This window comes from Pungitius pungitius, chromosome 6, assembly GCF_949316345.1.
Source record: "Pungitius pungitius chromosome 6, fPunPun2.1, whole genome shotgun sequence".
Taxonomy (NCBI): domain Eukaryota; kingdom Metazoa; phylum Chordata; class Actinopteri; order Perciformes; family Gasterosteidae; genus Pungitius; species Pungitius pungitius.
The window spans coordinates 20,066,085-20,086,892 of NC_084905.1; the positions used below are offsets into that span (position 1 = coordinate 20,066,085).

The 20,808-nt window shown below is 47.5% G+C and overlaps 2 protein-coding genes across 2 annotated transcripts; one reads left to right on the forward strand and one right to left on the reverse strand.

Annotated features, from left to right (window-relative positions):
• The first annotated feature begins 280 nt into the window (after positions 1-280).
• acanb (aggrecan b) lies at positions 281-13,178 on the forward strand. Its single transcript, XM_037452120.2, has 18 exons — positions 281-390; positions 3,628-3,712; positions 4,797-5,192; positions 5,316-5,490; positions 5,652-5,779; positions 5,892-6,185; positions 6,262-6,456; positions 6,871-7,045; positions 7,149-7,276; positions 7,367-7,660; positions 7,745-7,855; positions 8,005-8,112; positions 8,221-9,390; positions 9,527-9,685; positions 9,990-10,072; positions 10,155-10,299; positions 10,399-10,581; positions 11,412-13,178. Exons 2-18 carry the CDS (start codon positions 3,634-3,636, stop codon positions 11,501-11,503), a joined length of 3,915 nt encoding a protein of 1,304 aa, XP_037308017.2. The 5' UTR covers positions 281-390; positions 3,628-3,633; the 3' UTR covers positions 11,504-13,178.
• A 1,149-nt stretch (positions 13,179-14,327) lies between these two features.
• hapln3 (hyaluronan and proteoglycan link protein 3) lies at positions 14,328-17,708 on the reverse strand. Its single transcript, XM_037451463.2, has 5 exons — positions 17,541-17,708; positions 16,897-17,038; positions 15,809-16,207; positions 15,375-15,677; positions 14,328-15,287 (listed from the first exon to the last, which is right to left on the reverse strand). The coding sequence occupies exons 2-5, from the start codon at positions 17,027-17,029 to the stop codon at positions 15,010-15,012; spliced, it is 1,113 nt and encodes a 370-aa protein (XP_037307360.2). The 5' UTR covers positions 17,030-17,038; positions 17,541-17,708; the 3' UTR covers positions 14,328-15,009.
• Between the last annotated feature and the right edge of the window lie 3,100 nt (positions 17,709-20,808).

Here is a 20,808-nt window from a genome sequence, read left to right on the forward strand (position 1 = left end):
TTGTTATTTAAAATAACATTAAGGTACAAACACAGAATGTCAATAATAAATTAATAAAATATTTCAATTGGAGTATAACCTGACATTTCACATTTATTCTCAACATTTTATTTCTTTCATTCTTGACCATTCAAACCGATTTGACGCACCAACAATCCGTTTATTTCTCCAGATGAGGTGAGAACTTGCTTCAGATTCAGTCTGTTTGTATGACCTCACCAACTGGCAGGAGAGGATCTCTCTCTCTCCCTCTCTCTCTCCCTCCCTCCCTCCCTCTTTCCAACATCTAAATGTGTGGTGGAGTTTGAATAAAGCTTCTTTCTGCTCTCCTACTCCTCGGAGTGAGAGACCCTCGGAGTTGCTGGCCCGGGAGCTTTTGGAGCATCGACGGTACGTTTCCATCTCACAGCTGGAGTCCATATCGAGGAATATTGGGACAGGTTTTGAGGGAAAATTCTTCCCTCTTAGTCCTCTGATTGAGGGAGGAGGGGTGGGGGGGCAGGTTGGATACTGGTTGAGTACTGCACCAGCCGTCAAGGCGACGATAACTGTTTGGAAGGTCTTTTTCTATGAGTAGGTAGTTAGTCATAAATAAAGACGGGTAACTTTAGGTCCATTTTTTGGCTTGGCTTGGCTTGGCTTTGTCTGGTGGGGTTTCTTAGAGATCTTTTCTTTGCGGCTAACTGATTGTTGCAAAGTAAGAACTGGTGGATTTGTTTGTTTAATTGCACCGTTGTGGCGTGTGCTATCTGCATTCTGGGTGGCTTCCCTGGATGGATGGAGAGTTGTGAAATCATATCTTATGGCATGATTGCGCAATGTTCATCTCAGTCTGCCAGCGGTCAAAGACTGGACTCCTTAAAGTGTGTACTTGTGACTCGTCTGATGTATGTCTACACGCTTTGTCACCTTCATTCTTTGTTTTATCCACTAGAAAAAAGGCAAAAGTCAGAAACAAAGATATACAATTTTGTATAGCATGAATATGCTTTTCTTCATCTCCATCTTGCAATCGTCTTTACAAAGCCTCTGATTTGTTCACACGGAATAACACAGTAAAAGTGTAGGAAACATTTCTTTATCAGACTGAAGTCACTTTCACCTCCACTTGATCAGGACCTCAAACGGAAAGAGTGGAAAATGTTCTTCTCGAGGTCAGATCCATGCATGTGAACAGTGGTGAAGCTGTGTTTTATTATCGGGGGGAAAACAATATCAATTCTTGCAATACGGGAAACCTCTGTCACCAGTGACACCCCGTCACCATGGTAACATCGAGCGGCTGGAGTGCACGTCGTGAATTACGATGTCCAGATCTCGAGAAATGAAGCGAACCGTTGACAAAGCGTTCAGTTAAAGCAGGCGAAACCTTCACAGGTTGCGTCGGTCGGCCTTTTTTCTGTAGCCGTTTGCCTCCTTGGACCAACTGAGGCGCGTCCTAATGCGCCCACAGGCACCTGAGCGTATGAATACCCCCCCCCAAGAGGCCGTGTGTGTTCTCAAACAGCGCGTACAGTACGTGTCTGTATGGGGATGCACGTACGCACACACACACACACACACTGACACACACTGCCATGCGTTTTCTCGGAGGGGCATCGGACGTGCGGCCCTCACATCCCCGTGGTGATCTATGAGTGTAGCTCTGTGTCTCTGTGTGCGTATCAATGTCAACCCTGTTCTTCTGCTGGGGGACTCTGGGGGGTTGTGGGGGCAGGGGTGGGGGGGGGGGCAGTGAGCCTCCCCTGGATGCCCATACTTTTGTTTACCTTGGCGGGGTCGCACCCAACCCAACCCACCCACCCTCCTCCCCTCCAAGGTCCCGCCCCCTGTCCGTTGCTGGAACAAACCAAGGCCTTATTGACCTCCGCCTCAGCTGGGAGCGGCACACCCCCACCCACTGAATGGAACTGTGCCCCGGGGCCCCCCCCTCCCCCCGATGCTGGAGCGCGTTGTGAGGTGGCCCGCAGGTTCAAACGATGCGCCTAGAGAGAGCCGAGGGTCGGGTGCTGAGGAACAAAGGGTCCCGTCCCCTGTATTGACCCTTGTTGAGTTTGCGCTCCAGCTGCCTATGGAGATCTTTAAGGGCCCTTGAGGTCACTGTACTGACCATCACGTTACTTGCAGATCGTGTGTTCATCTTCATCGTCATGAGAGCCTGTTTTTAGAAAGCAGTACAAATTGGGGCTGATGTGTGCGAGAGCCGGGAACAAAAGCCACAAATCAGCAAGTTGTCAGGGAGTTGGAACGCGTCCTTGGTGAAGAGCGGACTGAACTTCACAGACTGATAAGAAAAGCTTTAACAGTGTGGGATCATTCCAGGGGGATCAGTCTCCATATGGCATGTGGTATTTTCTGTTTCCTCCCAAACTGAGCAAACATTCCCTCTCAGACAGATCTTAGACAGCCGGGCAAATATTAGTCCAAGTGGAGACTCCTGTATGTCCTGGAATTGAGGAACTGAGAAGTCTAGCAGCGGCCACACACACACACACACATTCATGCATTGTTCACTCACAGACTCAGAGTGTGTTACAATGAATGTAAAACAGTTTATTGGTTGTAAAAGCCACCGTGCGCCGGTTTGAAATCAGCTGGCCGTGTTCTAGCAGTGAACGCAGCACAAGGAGGGTTCAGCTGAGACTCTCAATGAGTTTTTTTGGACTCGCTGGACGTCACAGCAGTGGAAATGTGGGTTTTCGATGGCAGAGCTTGATGTTTTTGGACTGAGATTGGACCAGTTGGTGAACCAAATTATGGTCAAATTGACTTTTGTCTCAAACACAAAGAGGTTTTTTGGTTCGTAAGAAGTAAATAGTTTGTGTGTTTGCAAATTTACATGCTTCATTGTCCTTAAATTAAAATGGGCAGAAAATAGAAAGGGAGCAAATTCCAACCGCAATGACAACAAAGTGATGAACCGAATGAGTGATGTTCACCCTCTTAATTCAGAATCTAATATAATCACCTGAGGTTTGTGGGGAATGTAATTTGTTTTGCAGAGATCTGGTCATCAACCAAAATACTTGTCTGAACCAATGTGATGTACCAAATGTCCTTTCCCTCCAGTAATGACACCAGCGTATCTAAAAAGGAACTCAACCTGGGAAAATATATAAATATTCTAGAAACTTAAGATTGTGTTTTGATTCATGCACAAATAGTATAAATATTCCATTCGCACACAAAGAAACAAAGATAGAAAAGCGTCCTAATTTTAACATGAATTTGTCCCATTCCTTCTCTGAGTTTAATATTAGCACTGAAAACCTTTCCTGTGTTGAGAGACAAAGAGGCTTTCATCGGTCAGCGAGCAGGTATGGGACTTTCAAATTATATGAGTCACTCCTGACTTACACTTTCCGTTTTAACCGACGCGGCTGACGTAATAACCAAATGCAGAGGCGTGGATAGCATGAATTATGGATGCAAGCGTAAAGGAATTGGAGAAAATCACAGTCGCATTTAGGGGCAGAGGAAAATAATAAATAAAAAATCACACTAGTTAATTTTAACAGTTGCTGCACTCGTTACGATCTTTCAGTTTTTCACTTTGAGCTCTTCCTGTCCTTTCTGACATTTATCTTAACATCCACGGATCCTTTTGATTATTTGGGTGTTTTTTAGGTAACCATGACGCCCCTACTTCTGCTGTGTGTGTCCTTGACCATCATCTCTGCAACAGTATCGTTTGAGCTTGACAACCAAAAGGGTAAGTGAGGTTTTGTGGGATGGATTCATATCTTTATAGTTAACAAATTATATATGTGTCTCCAAAAGTCCAAGTGTCAAAAATCCAAGTGACACTCCAAGTGTCATATAAGAAAAAGTAAAAAAAAAATCTGGTCAAAAAATATTAATACATATTTGGTCAAGAATGTCATGGAGAAAAAAAGTAAAAGTATACAAACAAAAAAATATATAATTACATTTAAAAAATGTATTTTTAATAATTTTTCAAATAATGGAAATAAATATTTGGTCAATAAGTGTCATGTAAGAAAAAGTCAAAAAATATTTGGTCAAAAAATATCAAAATGTATTTGGTAAAAAATGTTACGGAAGCAAAAGTTTCAAAAAGTATTTGATTAAAAAATATATGGGGACCAAAATCTAAATGAAAATTTCGGGCAACAAATGTTAAAAAAAACGAATTTAATGGAAAAAGATATAAAAGATATTTTGTCTAAAAATGTGAAAAGAAATATGTAGTCAAATAATGGCAAAATAATTGGGTTAATAAGTGTCATGTAAGAAAAAGTCAAATAATATTTGGTCAAAAATATCAATATATATTTGGTCAAGAATGTCATTGAGAAGAAAGTAAAAGTATAATAGGTAAAGAAATATATAATTACATTTAAAAAATATTTTTTTCAAATAATGGAAATAAATATTTGGTCAATAAATATCAAAATGTATTTAGTAAAAAATGTCATGGAAGCAAAAGTTTCAAAAAGTATTTGTTTAAAAAATATATGGGGACAAAAATCTAAATGAAGAATCAACAATATTTAACAAAATATATATATACTAGGTCAAAAAAAGTCATGTTAAAGAAGTCAAAAAAAGATTTGGTTGAAAAAGTAAAAATATATTAGATCAAAAAATGTCATGGAAAAAAAAAATAATTTGGTTCAAAAAAGTTGTGGAAAAAAGATGTCTTTTGCTTAGTTGGTGGTTCAAAAATGTTGTGGGAAAAATATGTGTCTTTTGCTTAGTTGGTGGAGCTTTATAACATACAAAGACAATTTGACATATTCACTTGACAACAACTTGACTTACCATCACCGTAGAATTGGATGGCACATTGCGTGTCAGCATCCCCGTGGAGATGCCTCTCCGTCCTCTACTGGGAAGCAAGGTGGTGGTGCCCTGTTATTTCCAGGAAAACACCATCAATGACCCCGGAGCCCCGACCGTTGCCCCGACGGTCAGCCCACTCTCCCACCGCATCAAATGGACCTACGTCACCAAGGACAAAGTAACCACCATCCTGGTGGCGTCTAGGGGGAAAGTTAAAGTAGAGGCGGAGTATTTGGACAGAGTGACGATGATCAACTACCCGCTTGTCTCCACTGACGCCAGTCTGGAGATAACGGAGCTGAGGTCCAAAGATTCTGGCATCTACCGCTGTGAGGTGATGCACGGCATTGAGGACAACTATGACTCTGTGGACATCCAAGTTCAGGGTATGCCACTCAATTCAACATTTCACTACGATATTAATGTCCTTATCAACTCAATGCATGCAGTCAAGCTTCTGTTCATACATGGAACTTTCATCCACCAACTCACTCTCCGTATCTTTACAGGTATCGTGTTCCACTACCGAGCCATCTCCACCCGCTACACCCTGACGTTTGAGAAGGCAAAGGCAGCCTGCATCCAGAACAGTGCAACCATCGCCACCCCGGCCCAGCTCCAGGCCGCCTACGATGATGGATACCACCAGTGCGATGCCGGATGGCTCTCTGATCAGACTGTCAGGTAGAGTTCCCCACTGACTGACTCGGCACTGATCTACTCCGAACACCCATCCCGTCACCAGTTTAACTCATTCCCAACAGATAATTGAGTAAAAGAACTGAGGCTGTTACTGTCTTTTAATCAAAGTCCATCTGCTGGCCAACGTTTCTCTTAACCTAAAGGTACCCCATCCATGAGCCGCGGGAGCGTTGCTTCGGAGATAAGGAGGACTTCCCTGGCGTGAGAACCTATGGTGTGAGGGATGTCAACGAGACCTACGATGTGTACTGTTTTGCTGAGAAGCTGTCAGGTAACTTCCTCTAACAAAAGCAGCCACCTGAGCTACCTCACATGAAACCTCTGTAGTGTGAATCAGACGATTGTGACGTCACCGATTTTCTCTCTCTCCACCGTCCCCTTAGGCAGGGTCTTCTACTCCATGTCAGTCGAGAAGTTTAGCTTCTATGAAGCAGGAGATCAGTGTGCCAAACTTGGTGCCCGTCTCGCCACCACCGGAGAGCTTTACCTGGCCTGGAAGGCCGGCATGGACGTGTGTAACGCTGGCTGGCTGGCGGACAGGAGCGTACGCTACCCGATCAACATCGCCAGGCCTCAGTGCGGAGGAGGCCTCCTGGGAGTGAGAACCGTCTACCTGTTCCCCAACCAGACGGGATACCCCAACCCTGACTCTCGCTACGAGGCTGTCTGTTTCGGAGGTAGCAGACAAAATACTTCAGTTCAGTCCTGAAACTGTCAATCCTGTCAAGGAATGATCAAATCTTGTGTTCCCAGAGGGCGAGGTCACCGTGGGTGAGAGCACCACCCCTTTCCCAGACATCATCCGCATGACACCTGAACCGGGGACGTACCCGGGCATCACCCTGTCACCTGGGGGAGCGGAAATCAAGGGTGGAGAAATTGACACCTTCACTCCAGTGCCCATCCCCCCCAGTGTGACAGACCCAGAAGCTACAATGGCTCCCACAGGTAAGTTGGTTGTGTACTTCAATCGATAACAAACCATTTTGGAATATTTATTAGAAATCTTTGAAAAAATTCGGAAAATTTGGATGATGAACCTTCACCTCATTACAAAACGAGCATCATCTCTTTAGCATCTCAGCATCTCGCCTACAACTGTTGAGCCATTCCAATAACTTTTCTAGGAGATGCCTGCCAACCAAAAACAGCATTTCTGTTAGCTATTCAGGTTGGAAAAGCTGTCCTAAAAACCATTGAGAATATTGAGAATATTTACTTCAGCATTGTATATTTTTGTCTATATTGGGCTGGAGTCATTTGGCTACATTAGAGCCAATTAGATACATTTTTGAAATAGCATGAAAAAAAACTTTTGGACTTCCTTCCTAATATGCTTCTCCCCCCCCAAACATTTCCCAGGTGTGGTGTTCCACTACCGACCCATCACCGGTCGGTACACTCTGACTTTCGTGGAGGCTCAGCAGGCCTGCCAGAGCATCGGAGCGGTCATCGCCAGCTCCCTGCAGCTGCAGGCGGCCTTCGAGAAGGGCCTTCACCAATGTGATGCCGGCTGGCTGCGCGACCAGACCGTGAGGTAAACTCAAAGCCTGTGTAGCGTGAGACAAGCGTGTTCTGATTCCTGGAGGGATACCACGAAAAAAGCAAGCCCTTAAAATACTGCCCTCTCCCATGCTCAGGTATCCCATCGTGTCACCCAGAGATAACTGTGCCGGTAATCTGCCCCACCTCCCAGGAGTCCGTTCCTACGGACCCAGACCAGCCAGCGAACGTTACGATGTGTATTGTTATGTGGAACGTCTGCAAGGTGGGAGCCCACTCACACATATAGCTACGAAACTAATTGTGTCTGCCGCGTTTGAGCTCCTCTGATTGCTTTAATAAACGCTCCCTCCAGGTGAGGTCTTCTTCACCAGTGACTACGATAGCTTCTCCTACGAGGAAGCTGTGCAGCACTGTCAGAAACTCAACACCACCTTGGCCACCACCGGGCAGCTCTTCGCGGCCTGGAACCAGGGGCTCGACAAGTGCCGTCCAGGCTGGTTGATGGACCGCAGTGTCCGCTACCCGATCACAACCCCCAAGTCCCACTGTGGAGGCGGTCAGGTTGGGGTCCACATCATTTACACCTACCCCAACCAGACAGGGTTTCCCGATGAGCATTCACGTTATGACGCCTACTGTTTCAAAGGTAGGGTTAGATGAGGTAACATTTCCATTTTAGAAGAAAAACATCTTGGCTTGACAAATCTGTTTTCTTGGGGGGGTTTTCCAGCTGAAGTTCCAGTTGTTCAATTTGAGAATGAAACTGATGTGAATCTGACAATCGTGACAGTGGATTTCATCAACAAGACAACAGTCACAGTTGATTACTTTGCTCCAACAGGTGAGATCAATCTGGATTCTTGGACCTTTTATTTCGCATGAATTGATCTAGCAGTTTTAATCTTACAAAAAAATGATGTTCCTGATTATTATCATGAATTGCTTGTTTTGTCTATGTATATTCATCATTGATATCTTGTTTGTTTTTAGCTGAAACTACTGGACAATACAATAAAAATGAAACCTATGTCAACATTACTGATATTGAGGTACCCATCAAGGAGACCATCATCAAACCTCAGGAAGCTGTGCAAAATGGTAAGACAAATGGAAAAAAAATTGAATGAAAAGGCCACAAATAAAAGATCATTAATAAAGCTAAACATAAGGAAGTAAAAAAATGATTCTTCTCGATATTTCCCTCAGTGGAATCCCGTTTACCTCTGCTCCCTAATGAAGTCTCCGGCTCCGGTTCAGCTGATCACTCGGCCAGTGGGGAGGGCTCTGGTGCGTCCGGTGCCTCCGGTTCCAGCGGTGACGCCTCTGGCTCCGGACAAACCGTCGTCTTCAGCGGAAGCACCGACGTTTTCTCCGGGGAACAGTCCGCCTCTGGAGGCCCACAGGAGGCGGAAGGTGGAAGTGCTTTCCTCATCACATCTGGAGAACTCGGTAGTGCATCCGGATCCGGGGGATCAGGGGGATCTGGGGGATCTGGGGGATCTGGGGGATCCGGGGGATCCGGGGAGGGGGTCGACACGCAACACTCCGGCTTCGGTGTATCCGGATCGGGTTTTATCAGCGGAAGTGGGGACTTCAGTGGCAGTGGCGGAGACTCTGTGATCATCATGGTGGATGGGAAGATGGTGGAGGTGTCGAAAACTCACCAAAAGCTCACTGACCAGGAGTTAGGCCAGGGAGGCATTGACAGCAGCGGCTCTTTCTTGGAATCAAGTACCTCGGGATCTGGAGGTATGTCCGCTTCGGGCTCTGGCGAATTTTCCGGCATCTCATTTGTCGACCACAGTGCCGTTGACCTGACAGGCGAGCCGTCTGGGGAACAGGAAGTATCTGGATATCGGCCTTCTGGATCCGGGTTTTCAAGCGGCTTTCCAAGCGGCTTTCCAAGTGGCTTTCCAAGTGGCTTTCCAAGTGGTTTTCCTTCTGGTTTTCCATCCGGGGTCTCGGGCTCTGCCTCTGGAGACTTTATTCTGCACCGTGGTGATGATGTGAGCTTTGTAACATACAATGAGATCCCAGTAACCCTACTGCCGCCGCTGCAAGTCCCTGAGCAGGGCCGTGGGGTGGTGGAGGTCAGCGGTGAAGGAAGCGGTTCGGGGGTCGCCCATGAGTTCAGTGGCGCTTTGGAACAAAGCTTGCATTTCTCGGGAAGCGGAGCCCACGATGAAAAACCTCAGACTCACACCGAGCTCATTGCCAATCTCGGCCAATCAGGCCTCGGGGAGGAGAGTGAGGAAAGCCTTGCGGGACCTACTCTGGATGTAGTGACTCCAGACGCGGCCTACACCAGTCCAACCACAGCCCCGTCAGTGTCATTCGTGACCCCTGCTGTAGTGGAGCAGCCTGAAGTGGTGGATGGTATGTGCTTTATGTGTTTACTTTGCTGTAATTCTAGGGATTTAATACGCTGGATACCAATATAGATATTATATCTTTCCTGGATTCATGTGCTTTTGTCAAAATTCCGTTTTGACGTGTATGTCTGTGTGTCCAGCTGTGCAGGGCTGCGCTGAGGGCTGGCTGGAGTTCATGGGCAGCTGTTACCTCGACCTCCCCGGGCGAGCTTCCTGGTCTGAGGCTGAGCAACGCTGTCAGGAGGTCAACGCCCACCTGGTTAGCATCGGATCCCAGGAGGAGCTACAGTTCATCAACTGTGAGTAGCTGTGTGCGTTAACACAAGGAGGAAGCCGGTTTTACTGGTTGCCGGCTTTGCTTTTCTATCATATTGCTCCAGCGATCACTACGTATGGGTCTTTCTCAAGCCTCAGAGTCGGTCTATTCAATGCGTTCACCTCTTCCTACGCATTCCGACCCACGTGTTGGGTAAAACGTAGATAGCCGAGCCAGGACTTTATTGCTCTCAGGCATCAAGGAGGAATGAAAGATCTTGTCACAACTTGGCACACCATGAGATAACACATGTCGGAAGCTTAAATAAATGTTTCTTTACAATGCAGCCAACGGCCGGGACTACCAGTGGATTGGGCTCAATGACAAAGATGTGCTGAACGAGTTCCGCTGGACAGACGGAAGCCCTCTTGTAGGTTTGATTGCTCAACAACTACCCACATAGCTGCATCTTGTTTCACAGACTCATTGAATTGTCATTTTACCTTCCTTAGACATTTGAGAGCTGGAGGCCCAACCAGCCAGATAACTACTTCAACTCCGAGGAGGACTGTGCAGTGATGATCGGGCACGAGGGCGGACAGTGGAGCGGCATGCCCTGCGACAATCGCCTTCCCTTCACCTGCAAGACCGGACCAGGTGAGCTTACTGAGGGCTACAAAGTGATGTTAGCTAGAGATGTGAGACAGTTGGACAACAACAAAAAAACTGTGACTGTCGGTGTTTTCTCTTTTTCAGTCACGTGTGGGGCTCCCCCCGACGTGGAACACGGCCGGCCGATGGGCAGCGGCCGAGAGCGCTACCCGGTCGACTCCATCGTCCGCTACCAGTGTGACGCCGGCTACACGCAGCGCCACCTGCCAGTCGTGCGCTGCATGCCAGGCGGACAGTGGGAGGAGCCACAAGTGGAATGTACAGAAGGTGAGGGAATATGCCGTTCATCACTTCAGAATGTTTGTAAAACAACAAGGTGAGAATATAGCTTAACACCCACAAAGGAATGTTGGACTAGACACTACAGGGGTTCCAATCCACGACCACTAACATTCAGGTCTAGCAGCATCAGCCTGTGAAGGTTGATAGTATTAACAATGTTAAGGCCTGCCTTCACACCAAATCAGGCGTTGCTAGGATTACCAGAGTGTTGGGAGGGGGGGGGTCACCTCAGTGATCTACTTCTGGGAGCCATGCTGGTAGTATGCCGGGTCATATGAGTTCGTCTGGCCTACCCACCTACGACTCAATGGGCAGGCTGGCGCTTCCGCCTGATTTGTTGTAAAGGGAGCCTGAGAAAAACTGCTCCAAAGCAACACAGTGAGCCATTTCAACCGCAAACCTCTGGCTCACGGTGAATGGAAGGATGTGAATTGAAAGATTGGCGGAGTCTCCTATAAAGAAATGAAAGTAACTTAAATGGAACTACAGTCATATCAGTATGTGTGAAAAGCCCACTTTCATCACGTGGTCTAATTTACGCATGCAACAAATAGTCCCTGAGGATGTCGCACATCAGTGAGGCCTTGAAGCCAAACGTCAGCTGGCTACCCAAGCACTTGTTTTGAAACCAATTTACTCGTGAAGAAGATACGTAGACTCTAAAGAATGTGAAATACACCTGCTACTCGGCTGATGAAATGCTATGAGCCACTCTGCTCACTTCAGGGCGATTTATGCCTCGATTGGCAACTGGTGTTTTCGTGATGTCATCAGTATGCATACGTTTTCCTCCCCCCCCCCCCCCCCCTCCCCAGCCGGCGCCAGCAGCAACAGGCTACACAAAAGATCCCTCAGGAGGAGAAGTAAAGGGGTCGGCAGCCAACAGCGACAGAGGAAGCTGCACTGAGCAGCAATGAAAAGGACATAGAACAGAGAGCCACAAAGGACCCCCTCTTGGAAAGAAGCATGGACACCAATGCAAATGCCGGACCAAAAAGATAATAGTCCCCACCATGTATTTACACACACACACACATACACACACACACTAAAGCACATTTATACAGTGATAGTGTACTTGACTGATGATTTGGATCTTTGAGCGTCACCCTGCACCTTCTGAAGGCAGTTTTTTTCTGTGTATTTGTACTGTCTAATTTATAGCTGTGATCTAGTATTTGGGAAGCATTATCTCATTGCACATTTTTCTGGTTGCCAGCACTGCATACAAAGTAGATGAAATAGCCAGAGGCTTTAGAGTGACACACACACACAGTCCAAATCAGCCCAATTTAGTGTTTTCGATTGCAGCTGGATTCTCTGAAGTCAAACACATTGTCACGCAAACTTTTGCTATATCTTTAGGGTATTTTTTATAGATTTGTGTTTCAGTAGTTTTTATAACTTTTGTTCTGTCTCTAAAGACTTTAATTGTGTGTCAGCCTGGCGAGACGAAAACTGTTTCCTAAGTCGTAGCCGAAGACCGTGATTCGCAAATGTTATGATTAGAACGAAAGCCTGGTTAGCGGGGGGGGGAAAATTACCTGCTGGTACGTCGGGGGAAACTTATCTGCATCACTCAGAGGCCCGAAAAAAAACATGTCACAACCTTCGGTTTGAGAGCCACAACACTGCATCACACATACCGAGAAAAAAAAGATTGTGCTGTTCCGATCCAATGGCGAAAATAGAAAATCCAAGTTCAAGATGTGATTAAAGTCGCTGCAACAGACCTGCATTGAAATAATCAGCACTCGCGCACTTTTTTCGGAAGTCAGCCAGTCAATTCTGTGCCAATCATTTGAATCGAGTGCACTTTAAAACACGAGAGAGCGGCCAGTCCTCGCCATGCAGCCGAAAACCAAGCGAGACGTGCGGTGTGGCGCCGAGGCCCGGGACCAGGTCACCAAAAGAAGCGCGCCCCGGGTTCCGCAGGTCGGACTTTCGTGACTTTTAAAGAGCGACCCACGAATCCTCTCGGCAGAGATGGAGACTCAGTGTTTGCTGAACGGCTGACGTTTTGCACTGTAAATATTCCCTGAGCAGCAGGATCTGTCAACAACTAACTCAGAGACACACGAGTTAAATGTTTGCTTGATTCATTCGTCATTCACCTGCTTGGTTCGGTGGTTTCATTCGCTGGTAGGTGAGTTGGGAATCATTTTGAGCCCCAAGCATCTTTCTGGAGGTTTCATGCAATCGAGTTCTATCAAAAACGTGAGACATTGCACACTTTTTTAGGGAATAGAAGCAGTAGGAATTATTATTTTAAGCATGACGAGAAGGGAGGCAGTGGATGCGGAAGTTACGAAATGTCCACCATGACCTTTTAAAAGGTCAAGATTTGCTTTTTAACACGGAGAGAAGATACTTGCGTCCGTATCTGAGTTCTCTCAGAACAACTTACTAACACCAAAACAGCTACCACACACACACACACACACACACACACACTCACAATCACAATTCAAAGAACACGCTGCAGAGTATGAAAGTGAGAAAGTGAAACATCTAGATTTCTCATAGTTTATACATTTTGTACACGTACAATAAATTAACTGAATCCACTGGGATGCTCCTGATGTGTACTGGAATTATTTTACTTTTACAGGACAACTTTGTTCAGACCCCCGACTCCTCACGTGACCTCGCAGCGTGCTGTGCCAAATAAAACTTGGAATCATCCGTCTCTGCGTAGTGAAAGTGTTCCGGTTTGTAATTTCTCGCTGAGGAATCACACACACTGAGATTTTCTGTCGTTTTCGGGGGAACGTCGTCTTTCCCCCTGCAGCTGAACCCTCTGAGGCCCAAGAAACAAATCCGCTATTTAGTTTGTTTTTACCCTCCTGTGAAAAAACACACAGTACAGAGCTCCTTCATCGGCCCCCACGGCCCCCGCCTTCAGCCCTGCACGCACACATAGTACACGCATGCATCTATGTTGTGTTGTGCATTCATGTGCGTGTCCACGCGTGTGGGTCCGCTGGTGTTTGTCCGGCAGGTGTAAACAGGACGTGTTTATAGAAGCCGCTCACTGGGACATGTGTTCACAACCCCCGCGTCCACTCGTCCAAACGCGCGTCCAGACGGAGCGACGCCGTTTGCACACAAGGGGCCGCTTTTGTCGGGGGGGGGGCACTTCACCTTTCCATCCCGGCATTCCAGCTGCAAACAGAGGAGGTTTATGAAAACCCAGCGATTCATCATTTGAATCACCTGAGAGCTGATGATCAGTTCTAAACGCCCCCCCCCCCCCCGACACACAGAGAGCCGTGGTAGGATCCTGTCAATCATGAGATAGCCCCACCCTCATGCATACTTCATGGTCTATTATGGCTACTGAAACGTCGCGCTGCATTGAAGACGATTTTTTAAAATGTGATAGAGCATACTTTTGAAAAAAATGTTTACTGAGGCAACAATATTTAAATAAAGCGAGAAGTAGGATCATTTTTTCACAGACTTCTCGCAATCAGACATTTGAAGCTTGTTTTACCTTTTGGGATTCAGAGGTTTCCGATCCGCCGAAATCCATCAAACCCCCTGCAAAGATTCCTAATAGAGGATTATGAACTTCAGGATTGTGTTTAAATTAATGACTAAAAGTAACTTTTAGATTTCACTCAATATCTGACCTCATCTAATAAATGTGTCTCATATGATCTTTACAGTATGTTTTTATTAAATTGTAGAAAATAGTACTAATCCGTAGACATATATAATAAAGAAAAAATGATACAAAAAACATACATGTTTTTCTTTCACCACAATAAATGTAAAGCAGGTAGTTTAAATATTACAACGATACAGATACTCTATTATTACTTCTGCTTTCTCCATCACAGAGCTCTACTCTTACAAAAAGAGATGCATTATACTTTATAATAACAGAATACACAAACATTTAGGAGAAAAGCAAAGACCAAGACATTTCACAGTGTTAAAAAGACAGAAACAGTTAGTGAGAGAACAATTAAACACCAAAGTGCCCCTTAGCAAGGCACTTAACCCAAACGTTAAGATTGATTTCTGAAATGTTTGTTGAAATTAAACGTGGAATAAATACAGAGCAGATGACTCATGATGAGTATGTTTTTACATGAATGAGAATTCAAGCACAATTAGCTTGATTTGATCTGTGAGGAAAAAAAACAAAACACGCATGCACCAACTACGGGAAGACGCTCCGTCTTCTGCAGGATGTCGCTTGAGACGTCATACGCTATGCGGCCTTAACCTTTCCACTGGTTTTCCTTTACTATTCCAACAAACAGGCCCCTGAGAGGCCTGGAGAGAGCCCTGACCTCACTGAAGGCCGACTCAGAAGCAGGGGCGGGGTGCGGTTAAAAGTGGCGGGCCGATTGAACCCGTTAGCTCGGAGGCTAACGCTAACCCTCTGAGGCCCGAGACTCTTTAACGGTAACAGTAGACTCCGAAGTGCATGTTCGGCGGGGGGAACCCGAAACTGCGCACCCCCGGCTCCGACGGGCCGCAGTTGGCCCGGGCCCTGGTGATGGGGTAGCGGACGCTGCCGTCGGACAGCCACCCGGCGTCGCAGCGGTCCAGTCCCGCCAGCCGCCAGGCGGCGTACATCTGCCCCGCCGTGGCGATTCGGCCTCCGTCGCCGGCGCAGGCCTGGACGCCTTCTGTGAAGTTGAGCTTGGTCTGTTGCTTCAAGAAGTACACGGTGCCTGGTGCAGGAGAGAAGCCTTTGTGAGGAGCGTGCACTCGAATTACGGATCGTCACACACACACACACACACACACACCTTACTGACCCTTGAGCGAGGCGGAGAAGCAGAAAGCGTCGTAGCGGTGGAGGAGGCGATGCCGTTGCCCGTAGCTGCGGAGACCCGGCGCCAACTCCACGCCGCCGCAGCCGCCGCGCGGCGCCGTGATGGGGTACTGCACCGTGCCGTCGGCCAACCAGCCGGCGTTGCACCAATCCAAACCGTCCTCCCAGGCGGCGAAGAGCTGCTCGAACGTGGCCAGCGTGGCCTCCTGGTCCCGGCACGCTTGCTGGGCCCCGAAGAAGTTGAACTGGTAGCGCCCTCTTTGGGAGTAGTAGGGGAACACCACGCCTATGTACAGGGAGGAGTGGTGCATTGTGGGGGTGGTTGAGACGAGACATTACTGGGAGCAGAACTGAAATGTTGAGGCCTTGTTTTGTCACATTGTAAACACACACACACACACACACACACACGCTCACCCCTCAGCTCCAGCTCCACCGTCACGCTCTCGTCCTCCAGCCCATCGATCACCTCGCACCGGTACCTCCCCGTGTCGTTGAGCCGCAGCCCGGTGATCACGAGGGACATGTCCCCCGGCGCCGAGCGCCGCAGGCGCACGCGGCCCCTGAAGCCGCCGTAGCTGCGGTGGCGGTCGCCCACGGCGACCATGACCTCGGTTTCCCGGGCGAAGGCCTCGGGGGCGACGGGGCCGCCCGCGGCGTTGGCGGGAAGCCAGGACCACTTGACCCTGGTCCTGCGCGGCGCGCTCAGCTCGGGCTCGTAGCGGAAGTGGCAGGGGAGGGTGACGCTGCTCCCCCTGGTGGCCGACACCGAGAGCCGCGGCGTTTCCACGTGGAGACGAACCCCGTTGAAATAGACTGGACGAAGACAGGAGGCACCATCAGTACAGTGATGGGATACATTTAACTAACGTTATTTTTGTGTCTGCTGTGAAAAAAAGGTCTTAACTGTCTCATTGGATTCCAATTCTAAGACGTTAAGAAAACATTTCATTTTCTGTTGACAAACAGTTCAGGAGAATGGCAAAAAAATCACTATTTTGTGACAATAAAAACAACAAATGGAGGTAAATTGCATCTTAATTCCACAGCCTCTCGAGCTAAAAACAATCCAATCACAGCTGCAGTACTTTTCCTGACAATAGAATAAACATCTCAAACGCATGATGGAAGAAGTAGCTTATTTAGTTAAGTAGTGATACTACAGTACAAATGCATTTGTATATTGCATATTTTATTATATATTTTCATGCATTTTTTATGCATTATGTTATACATTTTTGAACGTGCAAACACTGGAGTAAACCATTTATGAATCTGAAAATATTATGTTAGAAGATAAGAACTACGTTCAAAATCATCTAAATATATTTCACAATGTATTATTTGATCATCTTTTGTAGCGTTATTATTTAAATCTGGAAAGGAGGAAGTAACTAACTAACACCTGAAGTACCGACTTGTACTTGTGCCACTAGTGGAGAACAGCCTGAATGCTCTTGGTCGCATCCCACAAAGAGACAAACTGAACAGAAAGAAGGACGCACTCTCTCCTTTTCCGTTTCCCTCGCTGATGTCCTGATAGTGGAAGCCGTCGCCGCGGGGGGGGCCGCGGCCCCGCGCGCCGGGGGCCAGCAGGCACAAGCAGGCGGTCAGCAGGGGGCGCAGGAGAGCGAGCATGACGCCGTCCTGTGGGGGAGGGGGGGGGGGGGGGGTAAATGATACAGGTCATATGTATATATATATATGTGTGTGTAAAAAAAATGTATATATATTGAAAAAATGTAATAACTTTATTAATCGGCGGTGTATTTGACGCGATAGAGACAAAACAAAAATGATCATGTTGTTTACTCAATGAAAAAAAAACTTTTACCTTGAAACACATTTAAAAACCCTCCACATTGTGTTGTTTTTAGTCATTGTTACACACATTCCTTTTTGTTAAACGGAACCTATAGAGCCCCGATGGATTCCGAAACGTGCATCGAGCAGAAAAGCAGCAGAAACCTTCCTCGCATCCCATAATAATAAAGCCGCCTCTTGTCTCCGCGTCCTGTTTCAATAGAAGAACTACCGTTTAAAGTCTTTCCTCCCCGCGGCTTCACGAGCTTTACGTTTAAAGTGAAGAGAAACCAAAACAGCGGAACTAAACCTCCTTTGTGTTAAAAGTGGTTAAAGGGTCACTCACAGAGAAGCAGAAGTCCCAGCGTGTCTTCAGCTCATCTCCTCCTCATCCTCTGCCGCCTCTGCGCCCCGCCGCCGCTCCAAGGGGATGCCTGCTGCCGTGACGTCACGGGACGAGGGGGAACAGTGACGTCATCACCCGGCCAGCCGCAAAGCAGCAGATATGCTCAGATTTTCTGATGCAAGATAACATTTACTGAAACTTAAGTTCATCGTTATTTGGGAACTATTTTGATCATTTATGTTTTTCGTATAAACTTCAAAAACAAGTTGTTTTGATTATTGTGATCATTTTTTTGGGTGACGCTGTCCCTTTGGCCTCTGAGGTCAAACAATCGTTTAAGGAAAAATAATAATCAGTCAAAGTGCGACCTAAAATAGTTCAAGTTCACGACAAATGTAATAATCTGATTCAATGACGATGCATATTATTAGAACCCAGGACATTTTCTGGTGATACTTTACTTTTAATATCTCTTATCGGCACATCTTGCACACAGATGCAGGCTGGATTCCATTCGGGTCGTTGTGTAAAATGAACGGGGGTCAGGTCAAACTGCTGACCTCTTTCTTGACCTCGTCTTATCACGGCAAAAAATGCAGGGAAAAACAACTGATCTCAGACATTTTTTTTCAACCAATTTAGGGTTTGCAAAAAAGAAATAAAGTTAAAAATAAAGCTGCATTTGCTTATCCAAAGAACAAATATAAAAATGAAGCTGCAGACAATAATTCACTTTTTCACTGGGTCTCGGGTCAAAGCAGCAGAGGAAAATCCTCATTAACGGTTAACAACGCTGGTGTGTTTTTACACCTTTTCTCCACATAAAGTGACCTGGAATAACTCTGCTCCGACTGAAATATAAATGCAGGATATTAACAGTTAAGATCCAAATCCAACACAGTTAATACTCATAGACAAATAGCCACCGTCTTACTTGCAATACAATACTCCCGGTCTGTTGAGGCTGATGCAGCATATTCCACCCCCCCCCCCCCTCCTCCCCCCCCCTCCCGGTCTCGCCAGCGCTTCAAGTAACAAAGCAAATGTTGCCAAAAGAACTCATATTTCAGTCATCAGATGAACAGCAGCCGCCGTGGAAAACAAGAGCGGTTCCAGTCCCCCCCTCCGCCCCCCCCCCCCCCCCGGGTCTGAGGGAATGTGCTGCAAGGTTATCAGGGTGCAGATGGAAGCTGCCCTTCTGACACCAGCCCAGTGATTGTGTGTGTGCCCCCCGCCCCCCTTTAGAAGAGAGAGTCCAGGTCCTCTGGGAGTCCTGCACGCGATGCTTTCCTCTGCAGCCGCTGGTGTTGTTTTCTCGTGACTGGACTGACATTATGAAGACCCCGGGGGACAGCTACGTCAGCTACGTCAGACCCCCCCCCCCCCCCCCCCCATCGACCACGACCCTTGGACACACTAAATCTAGGACCTAAATCTTGTGAGACAAGTTGAATGCCAGGTCACTCGACACAGGCTGACCACAAGCAAACCATCAGGGCCCCCACACCACTTGGTGTTTGACCCGTAAGACGAGCACTACGGCCCTTTGGCCCCTGGGGGGCTTCAAGCGTGATCAGACCAGCGCGGCCCTGTGAGGATCCCACAAGGCGCCTCAGCACTTAAAGCATAAGCCGAAAACTAGGGCCCCCAGGGCCCCCGAACCCTAAACCCCTAACCCCCACAGCACTTGCAATATGAGGCTGCACGGTGCTTAAAGTGTGAGGTGCCCACTAAGGCCCCCGGGGGCCCGTCGGGGCGTGGAACACCTGGGAGGGGGTCTGAATGTGACCTCCCCCCCCTCCCTTACCTAGAAGCACGGACCAGAGGCCCATAAAGAGAGGAAGTTCCCAACGACAGAAGGTGATTGTGTTGAATCTTCGTGATTTCAACTCAGACCAAAACACAGGAACCAGCAAACGGCCCTTAATCCGACTCAGAGGTGAACTCCTGGACCGAGCTCCTCCTCTGAACTTCCTTCTTAATTCTTAATTTTATGTTCCATCCACAGCGCCTCCTCCTCCTCCTCTGACCACAAACCCTCCTTCCATTGTGTCCTTCAAGGCAAAGTTACACACGACACGCGGCCATAAAAAGAGGTCTGATTCACTGAATGAAACCGGCAACCGTGGTTGAACATTTGCAGAATCCCCCGAATTAAAAAACTCCTTCTTCTCCACCCTGCAGTGTCCTCATCACCATGTGAAAATATGGGCTTTGAAATCAAATACCTGCTGTGGTTTCCTTGGATTTCCGCGATTTAGTTCTTTGCCAAAATGCAAACGCGTCTCTCTCGATCCACGCGGTGCTCAACAAGGACTTGTCTCCGTATGGAAGTCAGATAGAAGCTCTGAAGATAGAAGATAGAAGCTCCGTGGTGCAGAGGATGAGACGTTTTATCTCATCATCCACTAAAAGCGTTGATTTAGAGGCCGCGTTTCGTTCCTCTCGTGTGTCCCGGTCAGTTAAACAGAACCTATGAACACGTGACGACTTTAACCTCTACATGCAAATGTGGGTCCACTGAAGCGAACACGTCCCCCCCCACCCCACCCCACCCCGAGGCCTCCTCCGCCGCCCCCGCCCTCAGTGACAGACGTCTCCCCTCCAGTCTCTGAGCCAATAACCCCCCCCCCCCCCCCTCCCTGTGTGTGTGTTTGAAGAGACCAGACCTCTGCTCTTCCCAAAGCCCCAGAAGATGAAAGGCTTCGGCCCCCGGGGGCCTCAAATACCAGCAGCCCGTTGGAAGGGGTGTAATTTCTGCACAGCAGCGACATTCAGGTTCCACAGAGGTCCCGCCGCGGAGACCCGGACCCCAGTGAGACCACATGAAAGACGGAGGCGATGGCCGTGTGTGTGTGTGTGTGTGTGTGTGTGTGTGTGTGTGTGTGCAGGTTACCGCGTTGGCTGTCACACGCTGTCATTAGAAGACTGCAGAAGGTGTGTGTGTGTGTGTGTGTGGGAGAGAGTGTACGCGGGTTTTAGTGCGACTGAGAATGATTAGAGACGTCGTCCTGGAATAAAAGGGACCGACAGGCGAGTCGACTGCACACTTTCCAGCTTGATTAAAAGATAGAGGGTCAAAATGAGCCAAAATAACAGTAAACACGAAAATGTCCACGTTTGGCACCAACCAAACATACGAAATGCCAAATACGGGGTGTCGGTGATGGCAGAAGCCATTCATCACCTGCCAAAAAAACAGCTTTAAAGCAGGAATAACACACTGTTTCCCCTCTTTAGACGGCGTCCCTGGAGACGTTGCACATAC